Source organism: Stomoxys calcitrans, chromosome 3, assembly GCF_963082655.1.
Source record: "Stomoxys calcitrans chromosome 3, idStoCalc2.1, whole genome shotgun sequence".
In the NCBI taxonomy this organism is placed as follows: domain Eukaryota; kingdom Metazoa; phylum Arthropoda; class Insecta; order Diptera; family Muscidae; genus Stomoxys; species Stomoxys calcitrans.
This window is the reverse complement of record NC_081554.1, coordinates 197,267,612-197,287,085: the sequence shown is the minus strand read 5'-3', so window position 1 is coordinate 197,287,085 and position 19,474 is coordinate 197,267,612. Positions and strand designations below refer to the sequence as shown.

The following is a 19,474-nucleotide window of genomic DNA, read 5'->3' as shown; positions in this document are numbered from 1 at the left end:
ATAAAAAGCGCATTTTTGTCCAATGTCGCCGAAATTTAGGACAGTGAGTTGTGTTAAGCCACTCGGCATCATTCTGCAATTTAGCTCAGATCGGGTCAGATTTCGATATAGCTGCAATATGGACCGATCTCTCGGTTTAAGGTCTTGTAGCCATAAAAGGAGCATTCATTGTCCGATTGCGTCGAATTTTGGGATTTGTGTTAGACTCTTCAATATCTTTCTGCAATTTGTTCCAGATCGGTCTAGATTTGAATATTGCTATCATATAGACCGAGCTCTCGATTTAAGGTTTTGGGCCCATAAAAGGCGCATTCATTTTCCGATATCGCCGAAATTTGGAATAGTGAGTTAAGTTAAGTCCCTCGACATCTTCTGCAATTTGGCCTAGGTCGGTCAAGATTTGGATATAACTGCCATATAGACAGATTTCTCGATTTAAGGTTTTGGGTCCATTAAAGGGGCGTTTAAAATCCGATTTTACTGAACTTTGACACAGTGTCTTATGTTAGGCTTTTCGATATCCGTGTCGTATATGGTTAAGATGGGTCTATATTTGGATACCAAAAAGATTAATATTTGGTTATACAAAATTGAACAATGACTTGTACTTATTAGACCACTCAATGTCCATGCCGCTTTTGGTCCAAATCGGCCCATAGTTCGATATGGCTGCTATGGGAGCATGAATTATGAATTTTTCACCGGATCATGACGAAAGGTGGTTCACATTTAAACCCGAAGTGGTGGGTATCCAAAGTTCGGCTCTTCCGAACTTAATGTCTTTTTACTTGTTAGTAGACGTTAGTAGACCTTTTAGTTCGATATTTAGTGCAGTAATTATGAAGATAAAAATTTTGATACTGTAGGTATCTATGATGAAGTAACTCCCTTTTTTGAAAACAATATCATCTCCGTACCAAACTGCATTTGACAAAAGACATGAATAATTCGCTATCAATATCATATGGTCTTATTATACCCATCACCATAGGAGGGGTGGTGTATCAATCTACCCATTCCGTTTCTAACAGCTGGAAATATTGATCTGCGACCGCATAAAATATATTATATTCGTCCGTCCTTTTGTCCGTCCGTCGGTCCTTCTGTCCGTCCGTCCGTCCGTCCTTCTATCCGTCCGTCCGTCCGTCCTTCTGTCCGTCCGTCCGTCCTTCTGTCCGTCCGTCCGTCCTTCTGTCCGTCCGTCCGTCCTTCTGTCCGTCCGTCCTTCTGTCCGTCCGTCCTTCTGTCCGTCCGTCCTTCTGTCCGTCCGTCCGTCCTTCTGTCCGTTCGTCCTTCTGTCCGTTCGTCCTTCTGTCCGTCCGTCCTTCTGTCCGTCCGTCTTTCTGTCCGTCCGTCCGTCCTTCTGTCTGTCCGTCCTTCTGTCCGTCCGTCCTTTTGTCCGTCCGTCCTTCTGTCCGTCCGTCCGTCCTTCTGTCCGTCCGTCCGTCCTTCTGTCCGTCCGTCCTTCTGTCCGTCCGTCCTTCTGTCCGTCCGTCCTTCTGTCCGTCCGTCCTTCTGTCCGTCCGTCCTTCTGTCCGTCCGTCCTTCTGTCCGTCCGTCCTTCTGTCCGTCCGTCCTTCTGTCCGTCTGTCTTTCTGTTCGTCCGTCCTTCTGTCCGTCAGTCCTTCTGTCCATCCGTCCTTCTGTCCGTCCGTCCTTCTGTCCGTCCGTCCTTCTGTACGTCCGTCCTTCTCTCCGTCCGCCCTTCTGTGCGTCTGTCCTTCTTTCCGTCTGTGTAAATCATCATAGCGGTTGAATTTGTTGGTCGTTGGGAACTGCAAACAGGCCATATCGGTTCAGATTTGGATATAGCTCCCATATAAAGTGGTCCTTCGACTTGAATTCTTAAGCTCCCAAAATCTGCAGTTATTAACCGACTTAGCTGAAATTTGGTATGTAGTGTTCTGTTACGGCTCGCAACAATCGTATGTAAAATATGATCTGAATCGGTCTATAACAGGATATAGCTCCCATATAAACCAATCTACCTATTTGACTTCTTGCGCCCATAATAACAACTGTTGTCCGATTAAACAGAAATTTTGCACGTACCCAACATTCGTGACAAGTATGACTCGAATTGGGTTATATCCTGATATAGCTCCCATATGAACCAATCTCCCGATTTGACTTTTTGAGCCCATAGAAGCCGCACTTTTGTCCGATTGAGCTGAAATTTTGCATGAGTGTTTCGTTACAACTTCCACTGCGACTGATTTGGTAGAAATTTTAAGTATACTCCATTATGGTGGGCTCCCAAGATTCGTCCTGGCCGAACTTAGCACATTTTTATTTGCTAATTTTTGTCTTCTCAAAATGCAAATAAATAGTTTCACTCATTTTCTCTCCTTTAACTATTGTAGCCCAATTTGTCATGGGCTCAAATTGTTTGTGCTAAAATTTAAAATTCTGCAAACGTTGTTGTCAAATATTTTCGAAAGGCTTCATTCAATTGATTGAAGAAATAGTCCGGAGAAGCATAGAATGTGTCAACTAAGCAACAACCCTTGAAACATGACACGACCAACACAAAATGGGCAGGAAAAGCTGTAAGAAGTCAAACTCATCTCAACGCATCCCTGCTTATGTCTTTGAGTTGTGGCAGACACATTGGAGAACCTGTCAAGAAAGGGGCCAAGGCTCTATCGTATGCCAAATATGGCGTAAAATTATCAATAAACTTAGGATAAAATGTTTCTACATGATTCTAGACACATACTTACCTACTGGTGCTAGTTTGTATGTGTGTCTGTAGGTGTATATTAGGGCGTTTCGTGTAAGCATTTCAATATTATTAACAATGTGCAGTGTTGTTGTGAGTTGTTATGAGGCCTTAGGAAATAAAAATTGTTTATATATTCAGTTTTAGAAAATGTCGTAAAAGTTGTTGGTCAATCGACGTACATTGATATTTATTTACGCAACGTGGAAAACAAAGTGACTTTACAAAAATAAAAGGAAAAACAGAAATAAAAGAAGTTTATTGGCCATTTCTACCATCGGCCATTTATTGGCCGATGCTACCTTATCCTTATTTATAGAAGAAAGGCTTTTTATCTCTTCAAAATATTTAGTCTGAAATTTCCATTAACATAGTCAGAAGTCAAATAGAGGTTCTATAGAAAAATGTCTGACATATCTCTCAAAGTGAAAGATCAAATTTCCATCCATATCGTGCTTGTTTGAACATTTTTCGTCCTCTCCCATAAACTGATATTTCGCAGTAACACTTAATACATTGCTCTCAACGATTCGTATGGGGAACAACGGCACGTGTGTTTGTTTGTATGTGTTTACTCCAGCTTATACATTTATTCATATTTATATCAGCATGACTGTTGATGTGTGACTGTGTAGCGGAATGTGAGCATTCATGTTTGTGTCATATGAGCTTTTGGCCCCTTTGGTGGTTTGGCATCGAAACCGCGCGAAATGTGATGGCACTCTCGTGAGTCGAGCGAGTTGAGCCGAGTTTTGAGGACAATGAAGACAGATGTGTGCTTTTGTGAGTGCCAAAGGGAGGATGTTTGATGCTCTAAGTTTAGATGTTGATGTGGAAGTCGATGACGATGACGATGCCATTGTTGCAGTTGAGGAAGCATGTCGGCATTGATGGGTGTGTGTGTGTGTGTATGAGAGTGTATGTGCGTTGTTAAATTAGTCAACAGCTAGGAAATAGAAATGTTGCTATATGCTTTGCATACTTTCACACACACATAATCCATCAAGTTTTGCAACGTTATCATTTCCGTTTCCAATGCTATTTTTGGAGAGGGGGCCTTTGCTGTTTCTGCCCATCATGGCGTAAAAGCTGTGGCTGCTTTCAAAAAAGAATTCGCAATGCTTTGAAGACATGACACAGAGAAGGAAACGCAGAGAAAATGCAGGAAGCATGTGACAACCCTGACAGGCAATAAAATAGGCTTGAATAACTAAGCCTAGTGTCAGGATGACACCAAAGGGGTGGCAGACAACAAGGCCTTAAAGAATTAATTTAAATAATTTAAACAAATTTTCATTTATAATTTAATTTGGGTGTCAGAATAAAATAGAGGGACGGAAAGTAAGACGGACAAACAGACGGACAGATAGACAAACGCATAAAAAAACCTAGATCGACTTACAATGTCAAGTAGACACGACTTACAATGGATAGACGGACAGAAGGACGGCTAGGTAGTCATAGATAGAATGTCAAGATGACCAAAACTATTTTTATACCCACCATCTAGAAGCCACAATTGTTGTCTGATGTGGTTGAAATTTTGAAGGTAGTGTTCTGCCATGACTTCTAACCATCATGCCAAGTATGGTTTGAATCGGTCTATAATCTGATACAGGTCTCATATAAAACGATCTCACGATTTGACTTCTTGAGTCCTTAGAAGCGGCAATTGTTATCCGATTGGGCTAAAATTTTGCGAGTAGTGTTCTATTACGACTTCTTACCTTCGTTTTAAGTATGGTTTGAATCAATCTATAACATGGTATTGATCCCATGTAAACCGATCTACCGATATGACACCATAAGCCTCTAGAAGCCGCATTTGTAGTACGATTGGGCTGAAATTTTGCACGTAGTGTCCTGTGACGACTTCTTACACTTGTGTCAAATCCAAGATCGGTGTATGTGGCAGCTATATCAAAACATGGACCGATATGGTCCATTTACAATCCCAACCAAGCAACACTAATAAGAAGTATTCGTGCAAAATTACAACTTCGAAAGTTACCGTGCTTTCGAGAGGCAGATGGACGGACAGACGGTCGGACAGACGGACGTACGAACACGGCTAGATCGACTTAAAATGACATGGCCATTAAGAATATATATACTACATGGGGTCTTAGAGGAATATTTCGAGGAGTTACAAACAGAATGACGAAATTAGTATACCCCCATCCTATGGTGGAGAGTATAAAAATTAAATATTTAAAGACCCTCCTATTATACGCACCACCATAGGATGGGGGTATACTAATCTAGTCATTCCATTTATAATCTCGAAATATTGATCTATGGTCGAATGTGTACGAATGACAGAGATTACTGGCATCCGCAAATGAGTAGATCGGATTCGATGTCTGATCCAACAGATCGTTGATGATAATAAGAAAACGAGAAGGAGAAAGAACAGAGCCCTGGGTTACACCTGCTGTCAGTTTGTGCTCATAGGATGAGAACCCATCTATAACGACTCGAATAGTGCGATCTCTGAGAAAGCTCGAAATAAATTGAACGAAGCCATTACTGACACCAAATGCAACAAGCTTTGATAGTAGTGCACCGTGCCAGACCCTATCAAATGCCTTGGAGATATCCAGAGCCAAAACCTTACTCTCACCAAACTGGTGGATTGAGCGACTCCAACGTTCCGACAAAGGTACCATGCGGTCGCCCGTAGAGCGATTTCTGCGGAACCCATACTGTTGGTAGCTAAGAAGGCCATTAGACTCTAAATACCTCACAAGATGGTGATTAACCATGCTCTCCACGACCTTGGAGAGAGCGGAGCATATCGCAATTGGCCGATAATTCGCAGGGTTGTTTGTCTCACCATTCTTGGGTATTGGCTGAACGTTTGCAACCTTCCAACGCGCCGGGAAGACTCCCGCACGGTAGGCAAGGTTGAAAAGCTTGTGTAATGGACGAGCGAGCGTCGAAGAACACTTGCGTAAGACAAGTGTTGATATGCCATCCGGGCCCGGGGACTTATTTTCGTCTAGATTTTCAAGAATCCTTTTAAGTCCACGAGTTCGAAAAAATATTTGGGGCATGATGCCAGATACATTTTCGATTGAGGCGAGTGGTTGATTGCTCTCCGGCAGGGAAGAGTTCCCTGCAAATAAATCAGTCAACAGGCTAGCCTTATCAAACGGGTCGGTGAACGTTTGGTCGTCCTTAACAAGAGTTGGAAAAGATGAAGAACTACCCTTTACTCTTTTCACGAACAACCAAAAACTCTTACTTCCTCGTGTAGAAGCAAGAACCTTAGTACGCAGACGCTGTTCGTAAAGAAGTTATTCGCGCCTAAGCACATTGGCACGTCATCCGTTTGGGCTGAAAATTGGCACATATTATTCTGTTATGACTTTCAACAACGGATCCAAGTATGGTCCAAATCGGTCTATAACCAGATATAGCTCCCATATAAACCGATCTCCCGATTTGACTTCTTGAGCCCCTGGATGCCGCAATTTTCATCCGATTCGGTTGAAATTTTGTGCGTGGTGTTCTGTTATGACTCCCAACAACTGCGCCATGTATAGTCCAATTCGGTCTATAACTAGATATATATTCCATATTTTAGCAGAATCCATTCGACACGGCCGAACTTAGCACGCGTTTACTTGTTTGTAAGGCTATTTTGCGTCTTTAACTACGGTTCACTGTTGTCTTGTCCCCAGGTCAATTTCCTAACTATCAACTATGTTTGACCTTCATTTTAGATTTTTGTCTTTAATAACAAAACGCAAAATTAAGGACTTTTTAACTTACCAATTGAAATAAAAAAATCCTTAATACTAAGAGATTTTTTTCACCAAAGGGAATTTTTCCTCAAAAAGTTGGAAATTTGATCATCTTTAAATTTTGTTTATATTTGGCTCGAATCTTTAATATTAAGACAAAATTTTTTTCAGTGTAACCTCTGCGGTTGTTGTCCCTAAGTGCCTAGGCTCGTGAGATTTGTTGCCAACGCGAGGCGAAAAATTAAATTTAAATTTGAGATTTCTACGAATTTTCAAACAAAGCTCATAAAATTTTTATTGTTTTGTGCTATTTCTAGGGAACCTTATCCACTGTATGGAGATGATTATGATTATATGGGCTCACCTCAGCAAAGCTCTGGTCCGGCATCACAACACAAATATCAACAGCAACAATTGCAATCATATAGACCCCAATCGTCCTCCAGCCACAATCAAGCTGTGGCAAATCAACAACAAGAAGGGGGACATGAGATGAACTTCTTGACAGTGTTGAAGACTTTAAAGACCATGTGGGATTTATATCAGTCCTTCATAGCCGCCTGGAACACCATGGCCGAGAAGCACAACAAACAGGAGGAATTGGCCCAACAAAAATTGAAACAGAAACAACAGGAGTTGCGAATTAATTCCAAGAAGCCGCCAAAGATTGAGAGTAAAAAGAAGCCAGAGAATTCTAATAAAAATCCCAAAGCTAATTCGAAGCAGGCAGCCAAAGGTTCCACAACCAGCACCACAACAGAGGTCAGCATATCCGCCGAGGAGGAAGAGGAAGAACAGCAAGTGACTACTAGAAAGCCACAACAATTGCGCAAAGCCAAAGATGAACCACGCAAGGGAACAAAGGGAGACCGAAGTTTCCCAGCAGATGTTGAGGGGTTGAGGAAAAGAAGAGCCGCAGCAGAGGAAGACAGTGGTACAGCTGGAGCTAGCACGACCGATGTTGGTGAAGGACGTTACATCAAGGGAGATCCTTTGAAGGGATATTATGATTTTGTCATCACCGAAGGATCATATAAATTTTGGGCAGCATTTCAGGTAAGAGGGATTCATGGGTCAAGGATATGGGTAATAAATGAATGTCATTTCAATCATATTCAATTATACCCTACACCACTACTGTGGTACAGGGTATTATAACTTAGTGAATTAGTTTGTAACACCCAAAAGGATGAGAGATAGATATAGCCATTAATAAGAATACCGATCGACTCAGAATCACTATCTGATTCGATTTAGCTATGTCCGTGTGTCTGTCTGTCTGTCCGTATGTCCATGTTAATTTGTATTCAAAGTACGAGTCGCAGTTTTCATCCGATCGTCTTAAAATTTGCTACAGGCATGTTTTTCGGCCTAGAGACGAAACCTAATGCAATAAAATGGTCATTTGTTAACCGATTCTCTTGAAATTTTGCAGGAAGGATTTTTTTACGACTCTCGACATTACTGGTGTATTTCATGGAAATCGGTTCAGATTTAGATATAGCTCTCATATATATATATCGCCCGATTTTCACTCCTAAAGCCACTGCAAGCGCATTGTTTGACCAATATTGCCAAAATTTTGCACAACGCTTTCCTCGACGACTACTACCTTATCTGAGAAGTTTGCTCGAAATCGGTTCTGAAGTAGATATATTGTAGCTTCCATACATATGTTCGTCAGATTTTGGGTAATCTGACATAATGTTGTCATTTGTCAACCGTAGTTTTTTGCTCGCCGAGGTCCATTTAAATTGGATCAGAATTGTATATAGGTCCCACATTGCATTTATAGGGTAGGTGTAGGGTATTATACAGTCGGGACCACCCGACATTTGCCCTTCCTTACTGGTTTTTTTTTAGTTTTAGTTTAGTAGACGTATAAGACAAAAACTAAGATGTCTTTGAAAAAAGCAAGCTCGTATAAGTTAAGAAATATGCCATATTATTTAGAATTTGGCAACCTGCTGCTTTTTTCTTAGGGCCAAATTGGAAGACGACATTTTGCAACGTAATAGAAACCCAATTACCGAACGAGTTCAAGGCCATGACAAAGCCTGTGTATCCAAACTGTTTTAAAAATGGGAAAAAGGGCTGACACAACCGTTTGCTGAGAAATGCTTTGAACCTTTGACTGCCTGAGCATAGACAAAACTCATGACAAATGTTTATGCAAAACGCCGACATTTGCAACTCCACCAGAATTGTTCATCATTTAACGGATGTGACAAACGGAAATGACAATTGGCCCTTTTGCAAACTGAATGGTTGTTGGTGTTCACATCACTCATACGCTCCCCTAGTATTCACAAATAATATCACTCATACGCACTGTCACAGAGCCACAGGCAATTTTTGTTTTATTAAAAGTTAACCATACCCATTGCCAGCCGCCTTTCAGGCAGGCATTGTTTGTCGGCTTCCGTTTTGCGCGGTATTTGTTCTGACACATTTTTCATAAATCTTACATTGGTTGCTGAGTGGCTGTAGATGGTGTTGCCAGCCCTCTCCTTTGTTTTGGCGCTTTTTGTCGCGCTCAGTTTCATTTTCACAACCCACATATTATGTAGCTTGTTTGCCTGCAAGTGATAGCTGTACTAGAGTTGTATGTATGTTCATGTATGTGTGGCATATTCTAGCCACCATGCATGAGTAAATGAATGGTTAAGGAACATGAAGTATGGTCAACACTGATTTGTGACTTGTTGTGAAAAGTAGAAACGAAGAGTGTCAGGTGCCAAGCGTTCAGTTTCAGTTCAGTTACAGCGAGATAGAGCGAAAAACTTCAGGATATCCAGCAACATTCTCATCTTCACCTGGTGGCTGTAGATTCATACACACACAAACAAGCGCACACTTGTGTAAGTGGTGTTGAGTGAAGAATCATTTACTCTACATTTCTACACTACACTGCCGCCACCGTGAAAGCCACCTGCCTGGTTCCCGACCAGGCCAGAGTAATAATCATTTTCGTGGTTGTTGTCAGTTATGCTGCCATTTAAAGGCAATCCTGTTTTTTGTGTATATTCTCACCGTTGTCCTGGATGTTGTTTTGTCACTCAGGGCAACAGTTTCTTTTTGTAAAAGCATGTGTGTGGGTGTATGATGACGACGGCAAGGGGAAACTTATTTTGACATTTAATGTCATCATATATTTGACTTTTTTTTATTTTACATACGCATGAAGTCTGTGAGGCGGGAAGGCAGTCAGACAGTCTGACGGACTCACTTGCTGCCCTAGGATTTAAGAATGAATTATGATTCTAGAAGTATTTTGCCCTTTTGGCATACATTAATTTATTTTTTTTTTATTTTTGTGAAATTGGGTTAATCACTTTTTATTGTGGTGACATTTCATTCCATTTATGTACATATGTACATATGTTAGTATTTTTTCTGAGTCTGTGGATTTTTTTATTTTGCCATTTTGTCTTTTCTTTCATTGCATTGTAGGTTGGCACTGCCCTATTGATTATTTATTCAACATTTGCCGCCATTTACTATTCAAAAGTAAATCCTCTCGTAAGTGATTACGATTACACGGATTACTTGGGTGGTGCTCGCTCCTTATCGGGCGGCGATCTGGACTTTGTCGATGACGAGACAGCCGAAGGCAGTCAACAGCGGCACTCACAAGGATGGTTCGATTGGCTGCCACGTACAGGACATTCATTGAAGTTCATATTGGATGCCATTGATAAGCTGCCTGTAGATCACGATGGCACTGATGGCAGCAGTGCGTCGGATGCCTTAAGCGATGAAAATCTAAATGTCACAGAGGATTTGAATAAAAGTCGAAGCAACAATGAAGCCATGTAAATTGAATAAAGCGTTTTGATAAAAGAAAGAAAATCTGTTTTTGAATTTTGTACAGTAGTTAATGGAGGGTGGCTTTATATACTCTGCAATGAAGTGGCGTGGAAGTGGTGTATAACTAGGTTTTTAAGCTTGACAAAGGTAAGAAAATAAGAGCAGGCCAAGAAACTCAAGGATTATATAAATGTTTTAAGTATGGTGGGAACATCGGAAAAAATTTGCAGCGGTGGTTATCCGCTCCTAATGCTGGCAACATCCGGAAAGAGGTGCAGCACTGCGGCACTCTATTCGGATTCGGTTATAAAAAAGGAGGCCCCTTATCATTGAGCTAAAACTTAAATCGAACAGCACTCATTGATATGTGAGTATTTTGCCATGGAATGTTCATGGGAAAATTGGCGTTCCCGATTTGATCCCAAAACCCAACGCGGTGAGGTCCCTGGGCTTTTAAAACCCCGTGCTGGAAAAATGCCTTAATCTTTTTAATAGGAAATCAAATGAATATTGGAGCTGGGGGAACCTTTAGGGCGTTGAATCAGTTTATCGAATGAAAAATTCTGCTGAGTGGATGCGTATATGCGAAAAAAATTTAAACGCATGAAGTTGGACAGACCGAGGTTTGGATAGCCCACACTATGGATTGTTATTTAATTCAGATTTTGGCGAGAACGGATGATATTTTCTCCTAACAGCTTCATTAAAAGTCCAATCTATATCAAATCGGCCAGAAATATCGAAGTGACTGCAACTGATTACTATTCCAAATTTCTTCACTATATGGTATGTTTTTATTGGCCAAATGCCTATAATAGGAACATAAGCCTACATCGTAACAAGAAAGCAACCGATCTAGACCTTAATGGGCTGGGAAGTCGAGGAGACCAAAGTGAAAGTGAATGATACCAGACATAAGATACCTGAGGCTTCTTGCGACATATTATAATTTCTTAAGAGTTTTTCTCATTTAAATCCGGGTAGTTCAAAAGACATTGCCCTAGGAGTCAGCACGGTTCATAACCTACTCTCTCGCAAAGTGTAGTTTAAGTACCATTACTCATGGGAAACCCAATGAAAAGGGTAGTTTCAGAGCCCTTTTCTAAGGGGAAGGGTAGTTTTATTACCCTTACATATGAGAAAGGGTAGTTTAAGTACTATTACCTAAGGGAAAGAGTGGTTTTAGTACCCTAACCCAGGGAAAAGGATAGTTTTAGTACCCTTAAACAAGGGAAAGGGTAGTTTTAGTACCCTTACTCAAGGGAAGGTGTAGTTTTAGTACCCTTACCCAAGGGAAGGTGTAGCTTTAGTACCCTTAAACAAGGGAAAGAGTAGTTTAAGTACCCTTACCCAAGGGAAGATGTAGCTTTAGTACCCTTACCCAAGGAGAAGGGTAGTTTTAGTACTCTTACTTATGGGAAGGGGTAGTTTTAGTACCCTTACTTATGGGAAAGTGTAGTTTTAGTACAATTACCCAAGGGAAAGGGTAGTTTTTGTACCCTTATCAAAGGATAAGTTTTAGAACCTTTACCCAAGAGAATGGTTAATTTTAGTACCCATATCCATGGGAAATGGTAGTTTTAGTTCCCATACCCAAGGGAAAGAGTAGTTTTAGTACTCTTATCCAAGGTACTTTAGTACCCTTACCACAGGAGACGGGTAGTTTTAGTACCCTTACTTTTGGAAAAGGATAGTTTAAGCACACTGGCTCAAGGGAAAGGGTAGTTTTAGTACCCTTACCCAGGAAAAAGGGTAGTTTTAGTACTCTTATCTAAGCGAATGGTTATTTTTAGTACCCTTATCTAAGGGAAAGGATAGTTTTAGTACCCTTAAACAAGGGAAAGGGTAGTTTTAGTATCCTTACCCAAGGAGAAGGGTAGTTTTAGTATCCTTACCCAAGGAGAAGGGTAGTTTTAGTACAATTACCCAAGGAAAAGTTTTAGTACTTTTATAAAAGGAAAAGGGTAGTTTTGGTACACTTAAACAAGGAAAGTGTATTTTTAGTACCCTTATCCAAGGAAAAGGGTAGTTTTTGAACCCTTTTCCCAGGGAAAGGATAGTGTAAGTACATTTCTCCAAGGGAAAGCTTGAGGTTAGTACCTTTAAAGTTAGGAATTATTTCAACATTTTGCGTTGTGACTGTGTGACGTTAATTAATATTTCCATGTCTTACAAAGTGAATGACAAAATCAATAGACCTCAAACCTTTGGTGCTGCGAAAAAAATAAATTCTCCTTCAACCATTTGCTCTAAAACCATGTCTTTTTTTTTGCTTTATTCTATTGATAACTTGTTTTCATTTACATTGTTCCAACTCACTTTTCGCTCATTGACTTAAATGTTTGCTAAGAAGCTCTTTGTGGCAATACTTTTTCGCTGAAAAAAATTAACCTTTATGAACTCAACATTAAATGGTGTTTGTGGCAAACTTTTTCAAGTGCTCTTTAAATGCTTGATATACCCGGCTGGTCTGTGTGTGTGTACGTGAGTGTGTGTTGCGGTTCAGACAAAGAGAGAAATGTTTACATAAAAATATGTTTATGGTGAATTAAACAGGAAAATTTATTTTTTAATTAAAACAACATTAATGGAGTGCTTTCACATACATGCACGTTTTGAATTACTGCAAAATGCACACAAAGAGGACTTAATATTTTCCTTTTCATTGCATTCATGGTGGATGGCGGCTGCTGCTGTTGCTTCCCTGAGTGTGTGTGTATGTGTGGGTGTGAGTGTGGGGATGGCTGTGTGAATTTTATTAACACACCAACGAAAACACCATATGCCATATATGCTTACAGGGATTCATCATAGCTGGCCAGTGCTGGTTGATGTGGATGAATGAATCGATATGTTTGGTGCTTTAGTTCATCACTTTTGCCTTGCAGTGTAGGCTGGACAAAGTAGTTCAGTGCCCATCATTTGGTCGATTTCATTTCCAACTGATCTGTTGCCTTTGATTGGAACCATGTATGGATGAGTGACCCCATGATGAGCAGCAGCAAGAGGAGACAGTATTGTATAAAATTTTCATTTCAATACCACACCCTCTTCATGTTTTTCCATGCTGTTTCATTTTTTTTTGTTTTGCATTTTCCTGGTAATCAATGCGATTTCTCATTGGCAGCATTACGGCAAACTTAAAAAGCAGTTGTTATGTTCTGCTACTTTTTTTGTTCTGTTTCTTTTCTTTTGTTGTTTTTAATGATACAAGACCTATGCTTATATACGATAGCATATTGTAGCATTTAACAATTTTGGCATTTCCACTTTTTCCCTTTACAAAGAACCAAAAAATTCGATAAAAAGAATTTTAATTAAAATATTGCATTGCTTGTTTTTTATGATATCCAGTAACGAAATGATTTTGGGTTCTAGGGTTCCCGGGACAGGTGTGTGTGTGTGTGTGTGTGTGTGTAAAGGGGGTATTGTTATTTAAGGCCAAATGTATGGTTCACATTATGTATGGCACATTGATCACACAAGCAGCCATGATAATGGAAAACTTTTAACATGGGTCCATGGGCACTTCACAATTCATTAAATTAAGGAAATTAAGGTCAAGAACGGTAGCAGGTTGGCAGTTGGTAACCATCATACATTTTAAACAATGAAAAATAGAAAATCTCTACATTTTTGTGGAGTTTGGGTCATTTTATCTTTGGATAATGAAACTAACATCCACAAAAGGCCAAGTTGTGAAATCTGTGATGAAGAATAGTGAACAGAAACTGGCAAGGTTAGTCATATGCAAAAATATTTGAAAACTTAATTGTAATTTGACGTTTAACGAAGGTAGAAACGTTTTTAAAGCAAATAATGAGTCGGTACAACTGTCAGTTGCAATCATGTAAAAAAAATGTTTTAATTTTTATAATTAACATCCTATTAAGGAACATCCAATTAAGCTCTTCTATTTGGGCATATTTTTAAACTGCCCTACCAAAGGGTTTCGCTGTGCTCAACGCCGTAATGGGATGGAAAAGAAACGAGCAGACGGACGGACATACATGGCTACATGTGCTAAATAAGTCATGGCGATCATGAATATACATTAGAGTGTCCCAAAAACAAATAAAATTCAATCAACAGAAATTATATCCTATCAGAAAAGCTAAGAAAGCTAAGAAAATATAGGTAGAAAGGCTTAGAAAAAATCCTGGATGGAATTCTGTAGCTCCGTGGAGGATATATCTGAGGTCTCTAGGCTAAGAATGATTATATCCTCGAGATCTATTTCGGTGGGGTATATTCAGAAGTCCCCGGCCGACACAGAGTAACTGTGAGTACCACACAGGCTGGAATTTTGAGCTCCGACTTGTGTGGTGTCCATCGTTACCACGGGAAGCTTAGCTGAAAACTACTGGGCGCTTCCGCTGATTGCGGATGGAAAGCTCCGTTTTTACGCGGGCATTCAGCGATTTTCTAGAGGAGAATCTCAGTGAGGAGTCAGGTGGCACTGGCTTTTCTGGCGGTATCTTATTTTAGGCAAACAAAGAATATTGAATAAGAACTATTATGCTATTGGAGCTATATCAAGTTATAGTCCGATTCGGATAAATGAATGCTGAACATTGTAGAAGTCATTGTATAATATTTCAGTTCATTCGGATAAGAATTGCGCCTTGTAGGGGCTTAAGAATCAAAATCGGGAGATAGATTTATATGGGAGCTGTAACAAGCTATTGGTCGATTCAGACCATATAAGACACGTGTGTTGAAGGTCATGAGAGAAGCCGTTCAGCCAAATCGGATGAGAATTGCGCCCTCTAGAGGCTCAAGAAGGCAAGATCCTTGATCGGTTTATATGGCAGCTATATCAGGTTATAAACCGATTTACGCCATACTTAGCACAGTTGTTGGAAATCATAACAAAACACCTTATGCAAAATTTCAAATCGGATGAGAATTGCGCGCTCTATTGACTCAAGAAGTCAAGATCCAGGATCGGTTTATATGACAGCTATACCAGATTATGAACCGATTCAAATCATACTTAACACAGTTGGAAGTGATACCAAAACACGACGTGCAAAATTTCAGTTAAATCGGACGAGAATTGCGCGCTCTAGAGGCTCAAGAAGTCAAGACCCAAGATCAGTTTATATGGCAGCTATATCAAAACATGGATCGATTAGAACCATACTTAGGTCAGTTGTTGGAAGTGTTACCAAAACACTACGTGCAAAATTTCAATAATATCGGTTTAGAATTGCGCCCTCTAGAGGCTCAAGAAGTCAAGACCCAAGATCGGTTTATATGGCATCAAATCAAAACATTGACCGATTGGACCCATTTACAGTACCAACCGACCTACACTAATAAAAAGTATTTATGCAAAATTTCAAGCGGCTAGCTTTACTCCTTCGAAAATTTGCGTGCTTTTGACGGACGGACATGGCTAGATCGACTTAGAATGACTATCAGAATGAGGTCCAGGTAGCAGTGACCCGATTAAATAACAACAAGGCGGCAGTAGCCGACGGGTTACCCGCTGAACGATTTAAGACCTGAGGCGACACGCCGATAAGGCCGAGGAATGGAACTTCAACATACTATGTCCCGTACACAAGAAAGGGGACAAGATGGAATGTGTCAACTACAGAGGAATAAGTCTCCTCCCCATCGCATACAAGATACTCTCAAGCGTACTGAGTGAAAAATTAAAACCTAAAGTCAATGAGATATTTGGGACCTTTCAGTGCGGCTTTTGACCTGGTAAATCCACTCTGGACCAGATATTCACACTGCTCCAAATCCTGCAAAAGACCCGGGAAGGACAAATCATCACCTACCATCTCTATGTTGTCTACAAAGCCGCTTTCGATACCCCTTTACGTTCAAAGATATTTCAAGCCATGTCTGAGTTTGGTATCCCTGCAAAATTAATAAGACTCTGCAGGATGACACTTGCTGATACTCTCTCTCTCTCTCTCAGCGAATGATAGATAGTCACAAAAAGTGAGCTGTAAGTATTCCAATACTATGCGGCATATCTAGACTTAAAGAAGTCTATCGCTTTGCTGTCACTAGCTAGAAAAGACGTCTTAGTCATTGTGTCCGTCATGAAAGATCACAGTCTAATCAGAAAACATGCTGACAGACTGAAGGTTGCCAGTAACGACTTTTGTAGAAACTGTGAGGACACCGAAGAAAAAGAGCCTATAGAATACCTTATGTGCGTGTCGCGCACTGGCAGTCAGAAGTAGTTCCACTTTAGGTCCTCATTTCTTTAAGAACCTATCTGATTTAGTGGATGTGAACATTCGCAAGTTGTTGGGCTTTTTAAAACGATCTGAATGGTTCAACGGTAGGAACTAGAAGGTATCTCCCTTCTTCTGTTTCTGTGGCATCATATGCATGATGGCAGACTGCCACTTAAACCTAACCTAAACTGGGCGCCAAAAAAGTGATAAGCGATCTTCACAAAAAAAAAAACATTAAGGAAGACAAAAGTCGGGCGGAGTCGACTATATAATACACTACACCTTCCCTGGAATTATAAATTCGGGCAATATATATAAGTATATGAGAGCTATATCTTAATCTGAAACGACTTTTTTTGGACAGATCGTTCGAAAATTGTTGTTACAACGGCCAAATAAGTGCAAATCCGCGATAAAAATATATGGGAGCTATATCCAAATCTAAACCGATATTAATGAAATTTTGCTGATATGTTTAGATCAGTTACAAAATGATCCGAGCCTAATTTTTTTTCAGATCGGTTGAAAAGTGTAATTACTACGGCCATTAAAGTGCAAATCGGGCAAAACATATATATGGGAGCTATATCTAAATCTGAACCGATTTTTACCAAAATCAATTGCGTTTGTCCTTGAGCCAAAAAAGTGACAAGTAGTTACGATGGGACAACAAATACGACCCGGTCCATGATTACAAGAATACATCGACTCACAGACTGACGTGGCTAAAACGAATCAGAAAGTGATTCTATAAACCGACCTCCCCATTTTGGCTTCTTGGGAACATTCAAGCCGTAATTTTGTCCGATTTGGCTGAAATTTTGCACACAGTGTTTTGTTATAACTTCCAACAACTGTGTTAAGTACGGTCGATATCGGTGAAGAACCTGATATAGCTCCCATATAAACCGATATCCCGATTTGAATTCTTAAGCCCCTGGAAGCCTAAATTTTCATCCGATTTGGCTGAAATTTTGCACATAGTATTCTGTGATGTCTCCCAATAACGGAGCCAAGTACGGTTCAAATCGGTCTATAACCTGATATAGCTCATATATAAACCGATCTCCCGAATTGACTTCCTGATCCCCCGGAAGCCGCAATTTTCATCCAATTTGGCTGAAATTTTGAACATTGTGTTCTATTTTGACTTCCAACAACTGTACCAAGTATGGTTTAAATCTGTGTATAACCTGATATAGATCCCATATAAATCGATCTCCCGATTTGACTTCTTGAGCCCCTGGAAGGCGCAATTTTCATACGATTTGGCTGAAATTTTGCATATTGTGTTCTGTAATGACTCTCAACAACTGCGCCTAGTACGGTCTAGTTCGGTCTATAACTAGATATAGTTACCATATTTTAACAGAATCCATGGTGGTGGGTTCTCAAGATTCGTCCAGGCTGAACTTAGCACGCTTTTACTTGTTCTAATAAATTTCATACCAATGTATATTTAGTTTTCCAATTCCATGCTAGGACCTAAACACTACAACAACTTTGGACGTGGTGGCGGCACGGGTTATCGTTAAACGATCATCATAATATTTTGTATTTAACCAACTGGGATCAAAGGAAAAATGGAGGGATGCGTTTCGTTATTTGAAAAAAAAAAAACAATTCTGGTTTATAGCATGGGACGGTCTAATATATTGTACATATATACTTTACTAAATATTTGACCAATAGAATGACGGGAGAGTATTGAGAACTTCTGGAATCCAGTTAGTATTTTAGTCATTTCATTAACCCATTTTGAATTTTTGTTTCATTATTGCCCGGTAAATCAACGCACTATACAAAGTCACACTTTCATAACTTCTGCAAAATGTATAAAGCATTTAATATGGCATGCTGGGAGATACTACCATAAACTCAATTGAAACGAAGTCTATCCGCTTGCATGTGCATTAAAATCACCGACTGTGTCTGGGTGTGGATGTGTGGGTATTAAGGTGATCACGTTACGTTTTTTAAAGCCGCTTTACTACGTAGAAAACTCTGCGCATCCTACGACTGAACAAACAAGGCTACAAAATCCGACGAGCAATGTTCATTGCTTCATTTGTTCATTTGCCATGGTATATGCGTAGCTTCGTAGAATTCCACTCAAACGCCCAAAAGGACCTACGCAACATGCAAAAGCAACTCTGCGGTGCTGAGTGGCTGCCCTAAATGTTGTCGTTGTGTTTTATAATGTGGTGTACGTTGGTGATGGTGGTGGTAGCCGTGGGTATGCTACAGTGTGGGTTTTTTGTTATGCGTTTTCGATTCTGATGTTGCTGATGGTGGCTTTAGTAAAACAACCAGTCAGCAACAACAATACCAACAATGGCAACATGTTTTTCACAATTGCATTGTGGTCTCGTTGCAAGTAAATGACAATAAAATTATATAAACATATTTGCAGGCATGCAGACACACGCAGACGGACAAAATGGGCAGACAGACAGACACATATGAATACAGACAGAAAGACACGGGCAAAACTTTAAAAACCAAAGCAAACAAATAAAAGCGGCATTAGCTTCGTTCGAGGCGAACATAAAGCACACTTACCAGCAAAGAACTTTTCACCAACTTTGTAAGGAAAGCGCAAACGGTGTACTTAATTCACTGGTTATATTATATGAAAACGTCCCACTGGAATGCGCTTCCACTATACATGGAATTCTGCACATAGAGAAGCACCAAAGGCAGAATAGTAAATCCATATTTTTAAAATCGTTACATATTCTGTCATTTGTAAAATATCTTGCCAAAACACAAAAATAATGCGTCCATACAGTAGTGCAACTATGTATGCGGATAAGGAAGCACCTGCTTACACTAGAGCACCGAAAATGCGCTTATATCAGCACTAAAATTTTTTGCATCGGAATAATCTAGTCCGTTAGAATTATTATATTCTTCCCTAATACAATTACTACACAGTGAAGTTTTGGACACGATTTGGGAGGTGTTGAATGGTGCACTTAGATGTA

The 19,474-nt window shown here is 40.0% G+C and overlaps 1 protein-coding gene across 1 annotated transcript; it reads left to right on the top strand.

Annotated features, from left to right (window-relative positions):
* The first annotated feature begins 6,949 nt into the window (after nt 1-6,949).
* Nucleotides 6,950-10,301, top strand: LOC106088240 (uncharacterized). Its single transcript, XM_013253661.2, has 2 exons — nt 6,950-7,527; nt 9,925-10,301. The coding sequence occupies exons 1-2, from the start codon at nt 6,964-6,966 to the stop codon at nt 10,288-10,290; spliced, it is 930 nt and encodes a 309-aa protein (XP_013109115.2). The 5' UTR covers nt 6,950-6,963; the 3' UTR covers nt 10,291-10,301.
* Nucleotides 10,302-19,474: the final 9,173 nt, after the last annotated feature.